The following is a 19,091-nucleotide window of genomic DNA, read 5'->3' on the forward strand; positions in this document are numbered from 1 at the left end:
TATACTCATTTTTTTCCAAGAAATTCATGATTTTTACATTTTCTTGTAGTTTTTCTATCTTTTGACTTTATTTTAATATTGCTTGTCCTATGAAGTCACTGAATACTGTTTGATCTGTTTAATTTTCATGGAATCTGTTAACTTCAGTGAGATTTCTCTTTATTCTTGTTCTGATTCTTTTTCCCAGACCTTTTATGTCATTCTTTATTTTCATTTTTTCTAGGTATTCATGTAATTCTTGTGGATAATCCATTTTTTTCTTTGAGTCTTTGCTTGTAGTTGTTACAAAATTATGGTTTTCTTTTTGGGGAATCTCTAGATTTACAATCATTGTTTTTTTCCAGTAACATTCTTTTTTTTGGTTTACTCATCCCTCTAGCATTAGTACCTTAATTGAGACCTTGTACCAGGGCTAGAGTCCCTCCCCGTTATTCTGTGCTTTTGGGTGGGGTTTGGATTCCTGCTTTCCCTACTTGGTCTTGTCTTCCTGTCGTCCTTGGCTTTCTTCAAAGTGAATTAAAACAAAAACAAAACTACTGGCCAAAAAACTAGTATTGCCACTACTAGGAAAGGATGGCAAATACTCTATGGGACAAGAAAGGAGTAGTTTTTTACAGTATCCCTAAAATGAGCATGTTCTCACTCTGAGAACACCTCTACTTAGTGTATAAAAGCAGAAAGAACCCATGCTTTTGGGGCAGTATTTTCAAATCTGGCTTTTACTGTAGACTTGACTGTGTTGAGAGGAGAGAAAGCAAGAGAACCAAACAAGACATCTGTGTGGCAAAGTAGTACAACTCTGGAGATTCTGTGGTTAACTTTTCTGTTGTATCTATTTCTGTTACCCTATGTTGAATGTGTGCCTTCGGAGAATCTCCTATAAATTTTGGACCCTGCTAAAAGATGCTGGAAGTACCACATTTGCCAGAGGGCTAGGCAGTGATGATGCTCATCTTGTTATAGCTTTATCTTTTACCAACACCTTCCAAGACTCTCCTTATTATCCTGGTATTTTCCCTTTGGCAGAGATTGTGGATTCATGATACAATGGTTGGGGGAATATCTAAACACAGCATGGTCCCAAATATGGCAGCAGCTGTACCATTACAAAGAGTCAGATAGATACCAAGAATATGCAGTATCAAGCTGTTTAGCTTGATGATTTTTAGAGTGTCCTTTTCAAGGGGTTGTAACGTTAATTAAAGATCTTCCCCATCCATTAATAGGCCTCATCTGGAGCCCATTAAGGGGAACTTGATTTAGCTGAGTTTAGTTTTGTAGGAAGGTCCACACCTTTTGTTAATTGATGAAGCACTGGGTCTCGATGCCCTCAGGTTCTGAAAAGTAAGTGTGTGTGAGTAAGTGTGTGTGTGTGTGTGTGTGTACATACTCTAAGGTGACATTTTCCTTTGGGGGCTTGGAAGGTTCATGTGCCAGATGACACTCTGGGTAGCTGTTAAGGAGATTCCCCCCCCCCCCCCAAAACCCAGATGTTGGTGCTTCTTTCTCGTAACTATGTATGTATTGCTTATGGTCAGACAGTTAGAAGCCCTGTCTGTTGGTCTTTATTTCTCTGCTTGTATTTTCCCTGTTGACATATGGGATTAAAGAAGATTGTTGACCTCTCAAAAGTTGCTTTCCTTTTAGAAAAGCAGATCTAAGAATCTGTCCTAGCAGGCCATCCTGGATGTGTCAGGGTGCTTGCCTCTACAAGGGTAGGGATTGTTGGGGAGTGTTTTTTATGTCAAAAAAAGGTCAACAGGCAATTCTTATATTCCTCCTGTGTGCCAGGCGTTGTGCTAGGTGCTAGAGGGTATAAATACAAAGAATGGAACAATCCTTACTCACAAGGAATGCACATTCTAATGGGGGAAACAAATACATGTAAAATATATAATGTATATCACAAATAAATTAATAAATATAAATACATAAAAATGAAGTTAAATACAAGGTAGTTTGAAAGTGAGAGCACTAGTGGTTGGAGGAATCAGAGAAGACATGCATTAGATGCTACCTGAACAGCATCTTATAGGAAGTAAGGGAGTTGTAGGAATTGAGTGAACCACACTGACTCCGCCTTGCGACTCCGTTCTGAATCTAGCTCAGTTCCCTTTCTGTTCATTTATGGGTCTAATTCAGTTTCTTTCTTGTGAGAAAACTTTATTGCATTGTTTGAACCTAGCCTTGTGTGTCTGCGAAGCTGGACTACTTCTACCTGCTGCTTAGAGACCCTTAACCAATGACCTAGGTTATGCTGACCAGAAACCCAAACAGATCCAAAGATTGATGCAGAGAATTTTCTCAGTTATATATCTCAAGTAGCTCATATATCTTATCTGAAAACTGGTCCTGTACCAGTCAATCAATTATTGTTTTAATATTCCCTTGATTGACTACAGATTCATGAGTACAGTGGTGTTGGGATTGGAATTCCGTGTGGACAGTCTCGGGCGGGTAAAGGTGGGAGCTTCTAAATCTTAGAGCTCTCACGAGACCCCCCCAGGAAATGGCAGGGAATCGAGGTGAACCGAGCTATCTCGAGTAATTCCGCCTCTTCCCGTGAGAAACGTGATGGGAGAGAGATCTCCCCGCCCTCGAGATTGTCCCGGATTGGAGCACACCTAACAGCACGGTATTCAGATGCAAACTGTGTGGCTGAAGGTTAAGTAGGATTGAGGAAGCCTGAAAGCTCTCTTAGCACGTGAGGAGCCAAGAGGACAGTAGGCTCCGCTTCTCTTCTTTCCTCTCTCCCCTCCCCCTCTCTCCCCGCTTGTACTTCTACTTCCAATCCCTTAAGACCTTAGCCTCCTTAGGAAATCTCCCCCTCTTCCTCCTAAGGAAGACTCCCCTGCACTTGTAACCGAGACCCTGAAATAAAGCTCAACCCTTGTTCGACTCTGGAACGTCCTTTCTCTCATATGAGCATCCGGTTTTGGCCAACTGAAGACCTCGGAGGTGAGGTAAGAAGACTCGGGTAGCCCACACAGGCCTCTAGGCCTGGCACAGTGGGACACCTCTTTTTTCAATGTTAGGGAATTATTCCTGTTTGCTCACCCCCTCCCAACTTAAAATGTCCCTAATCTTGCCTCCAACTGGGAATCAGATTACCTAATTTTGTATCCCAGTAGGCTATTTTCTTTTAATTAATTATTCTTCTTTGATTAGTTGTTTTTAATACATAAAAATTTGTCTCACTCTGTAGTCAGGGTCTTTGGACTGACTGGGGAGTCCATTGACCCATTTGTCATGTCTATTTTACTAATAAGTCATATAACTCAGATTGTTTTCTCAGAAGACAGAGACTATGAGACAGACATAAGGAGAGAGTATATTCCAGGCATGTGGGATGATTAGTGCAAAGGCAGAGATAGAAGATGGAGTTTCATAAGTGAGAAACAGAAGGCCAGTTTAGCTTAGTGGAAAAAGTGCAGGTAAAGGAGAGTCTAAAGATGTTGGAAAGATATGTTGGGACAAGGACGTGAAGAACTTTAAAGGGGGACGGCAGCCCCAAGATGCATTAGCAGGGGACTCTCAGACTATGGCTGGCTTCACTCATAATTCTTATCTTCCCTCAGCTTTGCCTGCTCCCCAGGTGCCTGCCTTTCATCCCAAAGGAGTGAGCCCAGGAGACCAGGCAATGGCAGCTGTTATCCCAATGACAGCCAGGTGTCAGGTGAGCTGTCCTTTCTGAGGTCCCATTACTGCTACCCCACTATGACCTCATCATCTACACCCAAGCCTGTAGCTTTTCTACCTAGCAAATACCATACAGGTCTTTGAGCTCCCTTATCCACATTTCCAGGAACTTGGACCACGCTGCTTAAATGAGAGAATTTATATGAATATCTCCTTAGTTCTTTAAGCCTTTCCACTCAGGTTTCTCCTCCTCCCATAGGTCTAGAGACCATAAGAGTTAACTGGTAGAAGTCTAGTCTCTTCATAGCCTGATCACTTCCTTTGGATGGCTATTCTCAGCCATATTAGTAAAGGAGCCCAGAGGCTCTTAACCTTGGCTCTATGAACTTGTTTTTTAAAAAATATTCTAGTAACTCTCTTTCAATGTAATTGCTTTCATTTGTGGTGCTGTGTATTTTATTTTATGTATTTAAGATTATTATTCTGAGAAGGGGTCTGTAGACCTCACCAAACTGTCAAAGACATACATGTCACAAAAAAAAAAGTTAAGACCACCCCTACCCCCCACCCCCGATCTGGCACTGTCCCAGGAGATCCCATACCTTTAACTCAAAGCTCAGCCAGTTTGGAGTCATTTGAATCACACTGAAAGCCCCTGTGTCCCCAGATTGGTATGAGGCTCCAGGATACCTCAGCTGCAGTTCCTTAGACCAAGCATCAGAATGACCGTAGAAGGTCCGCCTCTCCTGTGGTCTATCCTTTGAGCACAGTATTCCTCATAGGTGCTCTAAAGGAACGAGTGGAGTAGAAGTTGGAGTTTGGGAGGAGTTGTTAGTCTCCTGGACATCCCAAAAGTTTGGGGAAATACTAGAAACATTTCAGGTTTCTCTCAATATTTTGGGCCTATGAGCCAGGATATTCTCCAAAACCGTCTTGGGCCTAGTTGTATATTCAGCCTCTGACTCCTCTCAGGGTAAAGAAGTTTATAAGTTTATGCCATTTGGGATGAAGGAGGAATTCTTGTTATTTTTCCCAAGTTTTCCTCTCTCAGTATTTGAGCTATTCCAGGTTTAATTTCCAGGGTTTGCTGAGCACACCTGTCCCCAGTTCTTTGTGGTTTATAGATTGATCATAACTCTTCTTGTACTTTGTGGGGATCACCAAGTCATTCTCCCTTTAATGCTTAGGTTTATGTGGCCAGTTTTGGGAAGGCTGAGGGTTTGTTGTTTCGGTTTTTTTGTTTGTTTGTTTGTTTGCCAGGGCTCTCTACTTGTTAGATTGTGATGATTAGGTCAGCTGACTTTCTGACAAGGATGGGATTCTTCCCCAGCATAGCACCTCACACATCATGAACGTTCAATGAAAGTATAGCTCAACAAAGCAAATCTTTCTGCTGGCTTAATCTTTTTATACAGTAGTATTTATTAAAATAAAAGTAGCTTCCTATGTGGTTTGGAGCTCAGAGTAGGGGTTTCTGTCTTGGTCTTTGCAGCCTGGATACTTCTTACCCCATCCTCTAAAATATAGCAGAGCTGGGACGGTGAAGTTGTGAGGCAGCTGTGTTATATACCAGAGCATGTGTTCCCTACCCTCTGTTCTGGTATGAAAGGGTAAATAGGGAAATTGGAATAAGCTCCTCTGCTCAGCCACCAAATTTTATTAGTGGAAGGACATCATGGTCTAGTGTAGGGGTGGGGAACCCCCTTAATAAAAGGATTTGTTCTGTGAAATTTGCATTCGGTCAAAAGGCCACACTCAAGGACCTAGAGGGCTACATGTGGCCTTAAAGCCACAGGTTCCCCATCCCTGCTCTAGTGGATAGAGAACTGAGTTTGGAGTCAAGAAGGCCTGGGTTCAAATCCTCCCTTAGTCCCTTATTAGCTGTGTGACCCTGGACAAAACCCTTAACCTCCCTGGGCTTTAGTTTCCTCATCAGTAAAATGAGGGGGGGGGGGGTCGGGCCGTGAGGTCGCCAAGAGGGCGGGGGTCGCGGGCGCTTCCCCGGCCGCGAGGCTGGGCTGCCCTAGGAACCCCCGGAGCCGCCTGGGGGTCTCCGCCCGCGTGGCCGCCGCCGAGCAGGTGTGACGGAGATAGAGGAGGAGCCCGCCCCCGCGCAGGGGCTGCAGAGCGGCCGGGCCCCCGCCCCCTGTCGGGCCGCCCCGGCAGCCCGAGCGGCCTAGCCCCCCGAAGCGCGTCCGGGACGCCGATGGCCCTAGCTACCGCGTGTCTCAGTGCGAGCCTGCCCTGGGTCGGCCGGGCTCGGCTCCTCTGCAGCTTCCGGGCCGAGGGCCGCCCTACAGCAGTTCATTTCCATCACATCTGTTCCATCAAAGCCCAGTCATTATGTCGGCTTCAAATGGTGCTGATGAAAATTCCCACCACAAGGCTCGAACGTCACCTTATCCAGGTTCAAAAGCTGAACGTAGTCAGGTCCCCAGTGAGAAAGTGGGCTGGCTTGTTGAGTGGCAGGAGTGTAACCCCGTGGGATATGCTGCCGTCTCTGCCTTGGCTGGACCCATGTGGGCAGATCCACAGATCAGTGAGAGGAATTTTTCTCCGAAGTTTAATGGAAAGGATGGACATGTTGAACGAAAGAGCCAGAATGGCTTGTATGAGATTGAAAATGGACGACCTAGAAATCCAGCAGGGCGGACAGGACTGATGGGCCGAGGACTTTTGGGACGTTGGGGCCCGAACCATGCTGCAGATCCCATCATTACCAGGTCATTTTATAGATGAGGAACCTGAGGCAAACAGGGCGAAGTGACTTGCCCAGCGTCACACAGCTAGTGGAAAAGGGACAGCAGTGGAAATAAAGTCATTCACCCTCATTCTGGGAAAAATATCTTACAGTGTGTAGCAATCAAAAGGAAAGATTGTGGAGAATGGGCAATCCCAGGGGGGATGGTGGATCCAGGAGAGAAAATCAGTGCTACGTTAAAACGAGAGTTTGGTGAAGAAGCTATGAACTCCTTACAGAAATCCAGTGCTGAGAAGCAGGAGATGGAGGAGCAGCTCCACAAACTCTTCAGCCAAGAACATTTAGTGCTTTATAAAGGATATGTGGATGATCCTCGAAACACTGATAATGCATGGATGGAGACAGAAGCTGTGAACTATCACGATGAAACGGGTGAGACAATGGATAATCTGGCTCTGGAAGCAGGAGATGATGCTGGGAAAGTGAGATGGGTGGACATCAGTGACAAGCTCAAGCTTTATGCCAGTCATTCCCAGTTCATCAAACTTGTGGCTGAGAAGCGAGGAGCTCACTGGGGTGTGGACTCAGCCCCGGGCTGCCCTGGATGATGGCTGAAGAATCTCCATGTAGATTTCAGGTCTTCAGATGAACAGTGGTGGAGGGCACAGAATGTGAGTTAGAGAATTAGAGAGATGGTGGTTTTATTCATTTCTGAAATTGTGTTTGAGTGTGTTTACATCATGGGTGTGATAGAAATAGAGTGGATGCTTAAAGAGAAGAAAAGCTTTCTGGGTTGGAGAAGAGGAATGTAAGAAGTAGTCTTCTCTACATGTTATATTTAGGCATGGCTTAAACCAAATTAAGTTACTGCTGCTTTTTGGAGACTTACAGACCTAAATAAAGACGTGACTGACTGAGTGAATATGTGCCTGATGACTGTCTTCTCCACTTTCTTCCCAGCTGGGTTGGCTGGTTCTTTCCTGCCATTCCTTCCCTCTTGCTGTTTCTGCACTCAAAGCTTGGAGTGTTGCTGCGACATCATTGGAGAGTCTTCTAATAAAGCCTAATTCCTTTTGTATATCTACTTCAATTTAGCTTTGGGTAACCATGTGGAAGCTGCTTTTAAGAACTGAACATTTCTGGGCATTCCTGACTTTAAAAGGATCAATTTTATGAAAAAATTCTAGTTATTCTTTTCGTGAATGGTGAGAACCAGAGCTCACATTGTTTCCATTTTAGACAATTCTTCTCAATAAAAACTTGTCTAGGAATTGAGTAATTTAAAAAAAAAAAAAATGAGGGAGCTGGACTCAGTGACCTCTAAGACCCTTCCAGCTCTAAGTCCATGATCCTGTGATCTCTGAATTTAGATTCACATCCTGACTTTCAGATTTACTCTGCTTTTGTGTTCTTGGACAAGTTGTTTAATCTCTCTGGGCCTCAGTTTCCTCATCTGCAAATATGGGAGTTGGACTTGTTATCATCTATGACTCAAGGCATGAGATATAGGCACCTTTTCTGTATAAAGAAATGAGGGGTATTTAAGGTGAGGACGATTGAAGGTTTGGTGCTGAAGAGTACAAGTTGGTGAGCTGGCATTCACCAGAATGTAGTCAGTGGAATAGAAATTCTTCAGGTTGGGATGATTTCATCTTGTCTTTGTATCTCCAGCACAGAACACAGGGCCTCGTATATAATGGATGCTTCATAAATCTTCTTGAATTAAATCTTGTCTTGAGACCAGGGGCCTTATTTTCCTATCTCCCCTCATGCTGAGCACAATGTTTTGTACGTAGTAGGCACTTAATAAAACAGCCTTTCTGTTCATGCTCTCTCTTTTAAAAAGAATTTTTAGTAGCTCTTTTTTGATGCAATTGATTTACTTTGCAATCCTTTGTATTTTATTTTATGCATTTAAATATATTATTCTGAGGGATCCATGGCCTTCACCAGACTGCCAAAGGTGTCCATGACAAAGACAAAAATTAAGAATGCCTGCTCTGAGTCAAGAAAAATTGGGAAGGAACTCATGAGAGCTCTTAGTCTCAGGTCACTTTCTACCTAAATCAAGGTAAAAATAAAGACCAGGTTTTATACCAAGTAAAAGAGAAATCGTAAGACAATCTTGGAAATCTTTGCTGAATACAAGAAAAAGAAAGGTCAGATTCAGCAGTCTGAAACCGTAAAAGTAAGAATTGAGGAAATTATTCTCTCTAGTCTTCTGACAGAAGAATATATATTAAAACTTTCTAAGAATATAACCACCTTCCTTTCTCTGGCTGACAAAGGAGTTTGGAGCTGTAGAGCTAGAGAGAAAGCTTTTGCCACATGCTGCTTCTCCTCTTTCTGACATTTTTCTTTAGGTTTTCAAAAATTATGCACAGCATTTTGATGTATAGTTTTCAAGTCCTTGAATCCATAAACTCTTTTTTGTGTGTCATTGATATCCTTGGGGTATATACCTACTAATGGAATCTCTGACTAGAAATAGGGACAGTTCACTGTCTTTGCATAATTCCAGATTGATTTTCAGAGTAGTTACAGCAATTCACAGTGCCATGAGCAGTGCATTAGTATGCCTGTCTTTCTACAACTTTTCATAATGTTTTCTTGGTGAATACGGCTTTGTTTTCATTGCTTTTATCCTTATTGACCATGTTGGTTTAATTCAGATGCCAATCCTTCTCAGGTTGGTCATTCAGTTTCCTTACTCCACTGAATTATTGTTCAAAGTATGATTTTTTTGTCATCTTCCAGAATGGGATAATGTGCTAATAAAGAGGCATTTTTTCTTTTCAAAATGTTTTCAAACAAAATCTAGTCTATCTAAATCTCTAATTCTTTGACCACATGATCAGTCTCTCCAGGGTGCCATGTTGTATCACACTATTTAGTTAGTCTTCTTGCTGGTGATCTCCTCAGCCCCTGTGGGGTCAATCATCATCTGTATTGCAGACATACAGATCTATTTATTTTGCCCTAACCTCTCTCCTGACTTCCATTCTCCTATTTCCAGGTGTGTATTGGACATTTTGAATTGGATGTCCCATAGACACACTCATTCTTACCTCCCATACCCAATCTCCTTCCAAGTCCTGTCATTTCTAACATTCACAACATTTTTCATATACAGTTTCTTCTGTCCTCTGATGCAGCTGTCGCCCTAGGACAAGTCCTTATTGTGTGGGATGGCTCAGGTCCCTACTTAAATTAATTACTCAGAGGCCTCTCAAAGTGATGACAGAAAGTTTATTTACTAGATTCTCGAGAAGCGGGACAATCCTATACCAGTTCATCTGGAGAAGGAAAGACAAAGACAAAGAAAAGGCAGTGATTTATATAGACACTAATGCAAGTCCCTCCTCCCCCACTGACCATTATCCTCATTAGCTGAGAATATGATCTTACATTCTAGACATGAAATCTAACCAATCCCTTTTGAAATGAAGACATCGAGGAATTATGTAAGTTTTATCCAATCATTGAGACCCTAATACACTACACAGTTTTATATGCTTATATGGAACTATTCTATTCTAAAAATATTGTAACCTTGAGCCTCTAGGTCTTACCTCACCCCTGGGAGAAGAATTACAATCTGAGAAGTCTTCACTAAACCTATCCCACTCATTATTACCACAGTACTGGAGTATTACACACAGTAGCCTTCTGCTTGCTCTCTCTGTCTCAAGTCTCTCCCCACACTAGTCCTAAAGTACAGCTCAGAACCATGCTACTGTCCTTTTCATAAATCTCTAGCAATTCCCTTCTACCTCAAGATCAAATGTAAAAGCCCTTTGTTTGGAATTTTAAGCCTTTCACAGTCTGGCCCCTTCCCACCTCTCCAGTCTTAAACTCTACTCCCTTTCATGTATTCTACAATCCAACAGTACCGGCCTTGTTGTTCCTTGGACAGGACACTTGTGCCTTTTCACTGTCTGTCTGCTAATCCTGGAATGCTCTCATTCCACCTCCATGCCTCCTGGCTCTTCTGACTTCCTTCAGGTCTCAGCTCAAATCCTACTTTCTTCTACAAAAGACTTTTCCTTGTCCCCTACCTGAGATTGCCTCCACTTTTCCATGTATCTGTCTTGTTTGTTGGGGTAGCTAGGTGGTACAGTAAATAGAGTACCTGACCTGGAGTCAGGAACACTCATCTTCCTGAGTTTAAATGTGGCCTCAGACATTTCCTAGCTGTGTGACACTGGGCAAGTCAATTAACCCTTCTTGCCTCAGTTTCCTTATCTGTAAAATGAGTTGGAGAAGGAAATGGCAAACCACTCCAGTATCTCTGCCAAGAAAACCCCAAATGGGGTCACAAAATGTTAGACATGACTGACAAATGATTGAACAATGATCTTGTTTGTATGCAGTTGTTTGTAAGTTGTCTTCCCTATTAGGATGTGAATTTCTTGAGGGCAGGGCGTGTTTTTGCCTTTTTTCACATCCTCAGCACTTAGAACAGTGCTAGGCACATAGTATGGGCTTAATAAATGTTTGTTGATTTGATTGATTGACAGAGCACTGGACTTGAAGTCAGTATGACTTAGGTTCAAATCCTTTTCTCAGACACTGTATGGCCCTGGGCACGACATTTAACTCATCAGTTTCTCAGGTTTTTTCCCTTGAAGATTAGGGGATTGGAACTCTGAGGCCCTTTCCAGCTCTAAATCTATGATCTATGAAAATATAAATTAGACAGCCAGATTGTTGTCTCACTTGAATATCACTTTCTTGTTTTTGTTTTTTAGTTTGTTGTTTTTATGATTTAAAAAAATTTTTTTTATAGATAGAGGATTCTTGACTCCTACTTAACCATTCCTGGAAAAGCTTAATAGTTTAGACTGTGTATTCAAAGTAAGACACATGGTGGTACCTACTCAAATTCTCACTATAGTACCTAGTGAAAATGAAGTGCTAGCCTTGTAAATATAAATCCATTTAGTGTAAATAAATATTGTCAGCACCCTGCTCTGCTTCCCCTCATACTGTCCCTTTCCTGAGGTTATCAACTCTGTCGGTTTTCATTGAAGGATGGAGGAGTGGGATTATCCTTGGAGCAACAGAATTTACTCTTTCAGGAGTCCCTGACCTTTGAGGATGTGGCTGTGTATTTTACAAGGAAGGAATGGAAACATCTGGACTCTTGCCAGAAGAACCTCTATCTGAATGTGATGCTGGAGAATTATGGGAATATGACATTGCTGAGTAAGGACTTGCTTCAAAACCTTCCTTCTTCCCCCAGAGGCCTTCCGCCCTCCTCTGGAGTTATATTTCTGGGATTTATGAAGTGCTTTGATGAGCTCTTTCTCATGGATAAGAGCTTCCTCATCTCTTTTGGACCCAGAGATAAGTTATTCCTGGTTCTGTGTTCTCAGGTGACTGATCTGATCCCAGCAAAGACATAAATGGACAGTTTCCTTACGTCTCTCAAAGGCATCCCCTTCCCCATTCTCTGAGTTTCCTAAAGGAAATTCCACCATGTAGACTATCCCAGGTTTTCAGTAATAATGGCCCTTTTAATGGGAGCTGGTTTGTTTTTTTCTTCTATGTGGTCCTATGAGAGAGGGACCAGATAAATGAATTGTCCAGGGCTAAGTTCCTCAACTCTTTTACTTCAGTATTTTAGTTCCTATTTACCTCTCTGGAGGATGTTCCTTTCAGAGCCCTGCCTATTCCCATCTGCCTTCCAGTCTAGCCTCTCTGGATATTCCTTACCTTCCTCCATACTTTCTACACAAATAGGTGTCAGTACTGAGCCCTAATGTAACTTTGAATTCTCAGAACAAACCACCATATTTTATTTTTTTGCCTATGAGCAGAATTCCCAGTCTCTAAACCTGAGCTGATCTCCCAGCTGGAACGAGGGGAAGAACCATGGGTCCTGGATCTACAAGGAACTGAGGACCAAGGCATCCCAAAAGGCTTTAACTCAGGTGAGGGAGAGAATAGGTACTGGGATCTACATATGCAAATTATCTTCAAAAATTCTCAACCTTGGGCAGAGGACTTTGCTATAGAAGGTTTTAAATGAGAACAAGGGTCACTGTACTTAAGTAGCTTTGGATAGCAGTGCTTGAGGCAGCAGAAAGTAGACGTGTGAATGAAAGAATGAGGGAAATGAGAATGACCAGGGAACCTTAGGATAAGGCTAGTCAAGATCTTGGGCACAAAAAAGCAACTACAGATATCGATAAGGAAGGAGTGGATTAAAGCCAGCCAGAACTGGGAAAGGGTGATTCTAGAAATCACGCAGACACAGCTGGCAAGGAAGGTATATGATCCCATAAAATGGGTCATAATAATTCAGTAAGATGGTACACATGGTGATTTGGTATTTCTTTAAAGACATATGAGTTTTCAGAATTATTGCTTGGGTAAGGCCAGAGGGAAAGGGATAGATAAGAGTGATGTTTTTGAGAGCGTAGATGGGATTTGGTAACTCATTCGCTGAACAAAGTAGCTGTTCAGAAGTTCATGGGTATAAATGAGGGTGTGGAAGGATGATAAACAAGTATATCATTACCATTTTAAATATGAGCTGATGGTGGAACGTGTAGTCCAAGGTATCTTGGACAAAGATAAACAATTAAAATGATTTCTGGAGTATTTGCTAGATGTAGAGAGACATGGCAGTACTCATAATAATAACTCACGTTTACATAACGCCTTAAGAACTACAGAGTTCTTTCTTTATAACACTCCTGTAAGGAGAGGTAGGGAGGGCTAATTATCTCCATTTTATGAATGAGGAAACTGAGGCGCAGAGAAGCTTACTTTCAGAGAGTTGCAGCTAGTATATAGAAGAGCCAAAATTTGAACTCAACTCTTACAAGTTCATGCCAGTGTTCTTTCCATTCCACCACAGTGCTACATTCATTTGAACAGAAATGAATAACATTTTGTGGGTTTGTGATTTGTAGTGAAAAGTGTAAGGGACTGAGATTAGGGAATTTGGGGTATATGGAGGGAGTGGCCTGAAAGCCTCATCATTAGAGAAAAGGCCATTGGATTTGGAGTCAGAGGGCCTGGATTTGCATTCTGATTCTGCTCTTTACTCCCTGTGTGAACTTGGGACAGGTCTCTCATCTCTAAAATAGGGGTATTGGATTAAACCATAGGTGTGGAACCTATGGCCTCAAGGCCACATATGGCCCTCTAGGTTCTCAAGTGCAGCCCTCTGACTGAACAAATCCAGAGGCCAGAAGGGGGACAGCAGATTTCAGCTTGATTTCCGGAAAACCTTCCTAACAATTAGAGTTATACAGAAGTGGAATGGGCTGCCTCAGGAGGCAGGTGGTTCCCTTCCACTGAAGATTTTCAAGTGGAGATCATATGACTCATTGTTGGAGATATCGCAGAACGGGTTTTGGAACGAGTTATCATAGACAGCTTCTGAGCCCCTTTGCACCTTTGAGAACCTGTGATTCTGGAATGGTTCTTGGAAATTGTGCCACAGAAAAGGTGGTTACATCATTATCAGGAATATCTGGGAAGTGATATTGGGAAGAAAGAAAGGAACTACTGTCTCTATGCTTCTCCTCACATAATAGCCCAGTGATGTGAGTACCTTGAGCCTGGCCTAGAGACATATGCTTTTCCTTGCCTTTGGGATCTCATTCCTTGTGCCACCTTCATAAACTGCTTTGCTTTAAGAAGTTTAATCTACCTACGCAGCCACTCTTCTCATGACTTTCCTGAATCTCCCCATCCACTCTCCATCCCAATATACACATAGCACCCTTTTTCTATTCCAGAAAATATCTGTCTCTGTCCTTAGTATCATCTTCATTCTTTTTTCTCCTCATTTTCACCTTTTCTACCACTGTGTTCATTTGGTCAAATATCTCACTCCCTCATCTAACTATCCTTGTCATAGCTCACCTAGTTTTGGTGTGACTTGCTCCTATTCATAGTGGAGTGGAAATAATAATATTTTTATTTCGTAGGTTCTACTCCTCATTAATGGTTATTAATCTAGTTAGGAATTTATTTTGGTGATAATGTTTTTGTTTTAATATTTTAGATTGCAAAATAAAGACTGAGAACAAACAGCATAATGAAAAAGAGGAAATTTTAGAAGATGAAAAATCCCATGAAACAATCCTAGAAATTTTCCTAGGGGATATTTCTCAGGAACCTGATTTTGGAGAAGATTGGGAATCTGAGCGACAGCTGCAGAGACAGAGAAACTGTATAGAGATTTCAAAGAAATCCTTCTCCAAGGAGAGAGATTGGGAAGTGCTTATGACCCACAAAGACCTTCCTATAAGAGAACAGCCTCAAGAATGTAAGGAATTTAGGAGAAATTTCCATCTTAACTTAAACTTTGTCATACAAAAAAGCAATACTATAGGAGACAGAACCCATAGATGTGATATCTGTGGGAAAAGATTTAAATACAATTCTGACCTTATCCAACATCAGCAAATTCATACTGGTGAAAAACCTTATATATGTGATAAATGTGGGAAAAACTTTGGTTGTAGCTCACAGCTCCTTAGACATCAAAGAACTCACACTGGAGAAAAACCTTATAAGTGTAATAAATGTCCCAAAGGCTTCAGTAGAAACTCAAACCTTGTTCAGCATCTGAGAACTCACACTGGAGAGGAACCCTATGAATGTAATGACTGTGGAAAAAGCTTCAGTTGCATCTCACATCTTGCTCAGCATCAGAGGATCCATACAGGAGAGAAACCTTACAGATGTCATGAATGTGGGAAAGGCTTCAGTTCGAGCTCCCATCTTACCCAGCATCAAAGGATCCACACAGGTGAGAAACCCTATGGATGTGAGGAATGTGGCAAAGCCTTCAGTCAGAGCTCACATCTTATTCTACACCGGAGAATTCATACTGGAGAGAAACCCTATGAATGTAGCGAATGTGGGAAAGGTTTCGTTTGTAGTTCACATCTTGCTCAACATCAGAGAATTCATACTGGAGCGAAACCTTATGGTTGTGAAGAATGTGGTAAAACTTTTTGCTTGAATTCACGACTTAATTCAACATCAGAGAACTCACAGTATTGGAGACAAATGCTATAAATGGAATGAATGCAGTAAAGCTTTCAGTCAGAGCTCACACCTTATTCAGCATCAGAGAATCCATACAGGGGAGAAACTCTATAGGTGTGTTCAGTGTGGGAAAGCCTTTAGTCGAAGCTCAAACCTTATTCGGCACCAGACCACTCATGCTGGACAGAAATTCTATAAAGGTCAACACTGTGGAAAAACTTTTATTTAGGCCTCTCAACTTAAAACCTATCAGAGAATTCACACAGAAAAATTTATAGTAGTAGAAAAATTTGAGCCATAATGACTGAAAATATGTTGTTAGAGCTCTCTCTACTCACCATGAAAGAAGCAGCATGGTGTGTGGAGAGAGTTGGACTTGGAGGCAGAAAAGACCCAGGTTCAAGTCCCACCTGTGACATGTGCCCCACCTGTAACCATAGGAAAGTCACCTGATCTCCTGACCCTCTTCCATCATCCTCTAAATTGGGACACTATATTACCATTAGTACATACTAAACAGGGTTTTTGTGAGGGTCCCATGAGATAAGGTTATGTAAGATGTTTGGCAAACCTTAAAGCACTCTAGAAATATCAGTTAATATTATTACAAGAGAATTAATAGATTCATGGAATCTGATTTATGGTGCTTTAGAGGTCACCTGGTCCAGCCCTCTCATTTCACACATAAAACAAATATTGTGAATATAGTGAATACAGGCAAGCCTTCACTGATTATTTGAGTCTGTATTCTTTAGCACCATGATTGCAGCAGAGAGTAATCCAGGGAATATAATAAATTTGGGAAAAATTTAGTTAGCCTTGGTAAATCTACATGCATTAAATGCTTATAATATTAAATTGAACCATAGCGCTCTGGAGCTTTCAGAATGGTAAGAGCCTTAATGTATAAGTTAGTCCTGGCTAGTGAGTATCAGAGCCAGGAATCTTCCTTGGAGTTGGTACTCAGGTCTTAATGCTGAGTCCAGTATTCTTTTCACACTCTGCAGCACACCTCTTTTGGATCAGTTCTTGTGTTGTCCTGGAAGCTGAAACAAAAAATAATTAAATACTGTTATTTTGGGCTATCAGTCAGGACATAAAAATTACTGTTTGAAAGGCCTCTGTACATTGAAGACGTTCTTTGTTAAAACGAGACTTCTACTGTTGTGCAATTTATTTATGACCTGGGAATTTTATTTCTAGTCTGCAGCAACCAGACACCAGGATGAGGAAGGGGATGGGAACCATGCCACTTACATATGGAATAGTTGAAGAAGCTGGGAATGTTTAGCATAGAAAGTGAAAGCATATGATCACTTTTAAGTATGAATGTTTTTTATGTGGAAAAGAAAAAGGTTTCCTTCAAAGGGAGGACCACAGAAATATTAGATTCCAGCCCAACATAAAGCTAGAACTGTCTAACAAGCAGAGTTGTTTGGCAGTGAAATTGTAATGAGTTCACTATCATTGGAAGTATTAAAGCTGCGCTGGAAGAACAACCTTTCAGGGACCAAGTTGGACTAAGGTAACTTGCAACGTGGCACTTCAATCAGTCACCTAGCCAAGTCAGCAAATGTTTATTAAGAGCCTGTTGTATGCCAGACGCTGTGCTAAGTGCTGGGAATACAAATACAAAAAGGGAGTTCCTGCCTTCAGAGAGCTTGTAATCTAAAGGGAGTCCGAAAAGGGGGAGGGAGGAAGAAGGGGAGAGAAGGCACTTGACTAAGGGGCATGATAAAGAAGATCAGAGAGGTACAGCGGTGCGGAATGAAGAGCCTATCATGTGCCAGGCACTCTGCTAAGTGCAGGGATTTGATTCTGTAAAAATTAAATAGAACCTTAGTTCTCTAGTTTCTTGGAACAAGTCAGTGGAGAGTCCAAGCTGTGTCAGTATCTTTGATGCCTTGAAAGACTTTTTATTTCTTTAGGTCCTTTTTTTCACTGACTCAGACTGTAACCCCATTATGTTTGAGGAGTTAAGATGGATGAAAAATTCTCTGAAATGATCAGCCTAATGGTGATGATTTGTCCACTCATAGGTAAATTTATCCTCAAATAGCAGTCTGTCTCTGGAGCTTTAGTTAAAGCTTTCCCAGCTTGATAGGACATAACCAGAGTTTCCATTCACTGACATGGCCTTTGAGAACTCAGGATGAGGTATTTGAAGAGAATTTCAATATTCTCTCCAATACTATGTCTGTTAATGATATGGTATTGGTAATGTTAACCAAAAAAACAATATCACAAGTTGATGAGACATTGTGTTGCAACTAGATTTATTACAAGAGAAACGAGCATGTAAGTGGAACCCAAAGCCAGAGCAAAGAGTTCACAATTCATACAGAAGTTTGCATATTTATAACAGTATGACAAAAGGAGGAGGAGGTACCAGAAATCTCCAAAGGGGAAATGGCATGGGAGGAGGAAAGGTGCAGTAAAGGTGGGTAAAGGATAAAACCTCTCCCAAAGGGGAAGAGCGAGGCAATGGCAAAAGCCACATTCTTTTCCCTTGGAAACTGCTAGCTAGACCATGAAGATAGCAGGGTCTGCTTATTTACAAGGGTCTCAGATGCACAAGTAATTTCTCAGCCTGGTGCAGACTGAGTGGCATCTGCCCTGACTCCCAAAGACACAGGGAGTTCAGCTTGGGGTGCAAATCACAAGTTGTATCAGCTCAGAGTGTGTGTGTGGGGTCTTTCCCTTTGACACTCAGGGCATACTCTGGGTCCAGTACTTTTGGAAAACATGGCAGTTCCAAAAGATAAGTTCAGGAGACTCCTTAATGTTCCTTAACAGTAATGAGTTTCAGTTGACTACCTACCTCTCTGAGGAAGTTTCTGAAATTTGAATGAATGTTCAATTAAAATTGTTGGACGAATGGCTGTCTTCTCTTAAGGTAATGTTAGTCCTCTATCAACAGGGAAGATTTTGAGGAAGAGGGTACTTAATGAACCTAAAAAAATCACACTTCCTACTGGTAAGACTAGTAGTGCTCAAGGTAAATTTGTATCAGGTTCTAGGGTACTAAGAACAGGGGACAGGATAATACATAATCTCTTGGCCCCCATTTCTCCAAGATTGTCAGGGAAAGAGAAATCAGTGGCCAATCCAACTGCAGTTACTGGAGGCATATTGTCTGCAACTTTTGGGAATGGAGGAACAAGCCTTCTCTACTAATTGTCCTGACATACAGCCCATTCTCCCATGGCCCCATCCTTTCTCTTGAGTACAGTGTAACAACCTGGAGCAAAAAATGCCCATTTGAAGGGTCCCAGAAAAGGGGTCATCGTACCATCCCCTGGCACAGTACCTCCAGTCACTGACAGCGAAAGCCTCCACCATTCAAGTCCTCAAATCAATTATCCACAACATCTCACCACTCACATCTGTCTACCAGTTGCTTTGCTTACAGGTTAGATATTGTGGGTTCAGTTCCGTACCACTGAAGAAGAGTGACTATCACAAAGTGAGTCACACGAATTTTATTTCCCAGTGCATATAAAAATTATATTAGTCTATTAAGTGTTCAATAGTATGTCTAAAAATATATATACCTTAATTTAAAATATTTATTACTAAAAAAATGCTGATCATCACCGGAGCCTTCAGCAAGCCCTAATCTATTTGCTCCGTGCTAGATGGCTGCTGACTGATCAGGGAGGTGTTTACTGAAGGTTGGGGTGGCTGTGGGTAATTTCTTAAAATAAAACAATAGTGAAAGTTTGGGCCTAGA

General features: G+C 41.8%; 1 protein-coding gene and 1 pseudogene across 1 annotated transcript in view; both read left to right on the forward strand.

Moving 5' to 3' along the window:
* Positions 1-19,091, forward strand: part of LOC140500325 (uncharacterized) — a 49,867-nt gene that overhangs the window by 20,804 nt on the left and 9,972 nt on the right. Inside the window, exons 2-5 of the mRNA XM_072602796.1 lie at positions 3,579-3,676; positions 12,163-12,276; positions 14,367-15,326; positions 16,920-16,923. Of these exons, the coding sequence (XP_072458897.1) occupies positions 3,579-3,676; positions 12,163-12,276; positions 14,367-15,326; positions 16,920-16,923 (1,176 nt within the window). The remainder of the gene's footprint in view (positions 1-3,578; positions 3,677-12,162; positions 12,277-14,366; positions 15,327-16,919; positions 16,924-19,091) is intronic.
* LOC140500322 (ADP-ribose pyrophosphatase, mitochondrial pseudogene) lies at positions 5,831-7,262 on the forward strand (annotated as a pseudogene).

The sequence above is a fragment of the Notamacropus eugenii genome, chromosome 4 (assembly GCF_028372415.1).
Source record: "Notamacropus eugenii isolate mMacEug1 chromosome 4, mMacEug1.pri_v2, whole genome shotgun sequence".
Classification (NCBI taxonomy): domain Eukaryota; kingdom Metazoa; phylum Chordata; class Mammalia; order Diprotodontia; family Macropodidae; genus Notamacropus; species Notamacropus eugenii.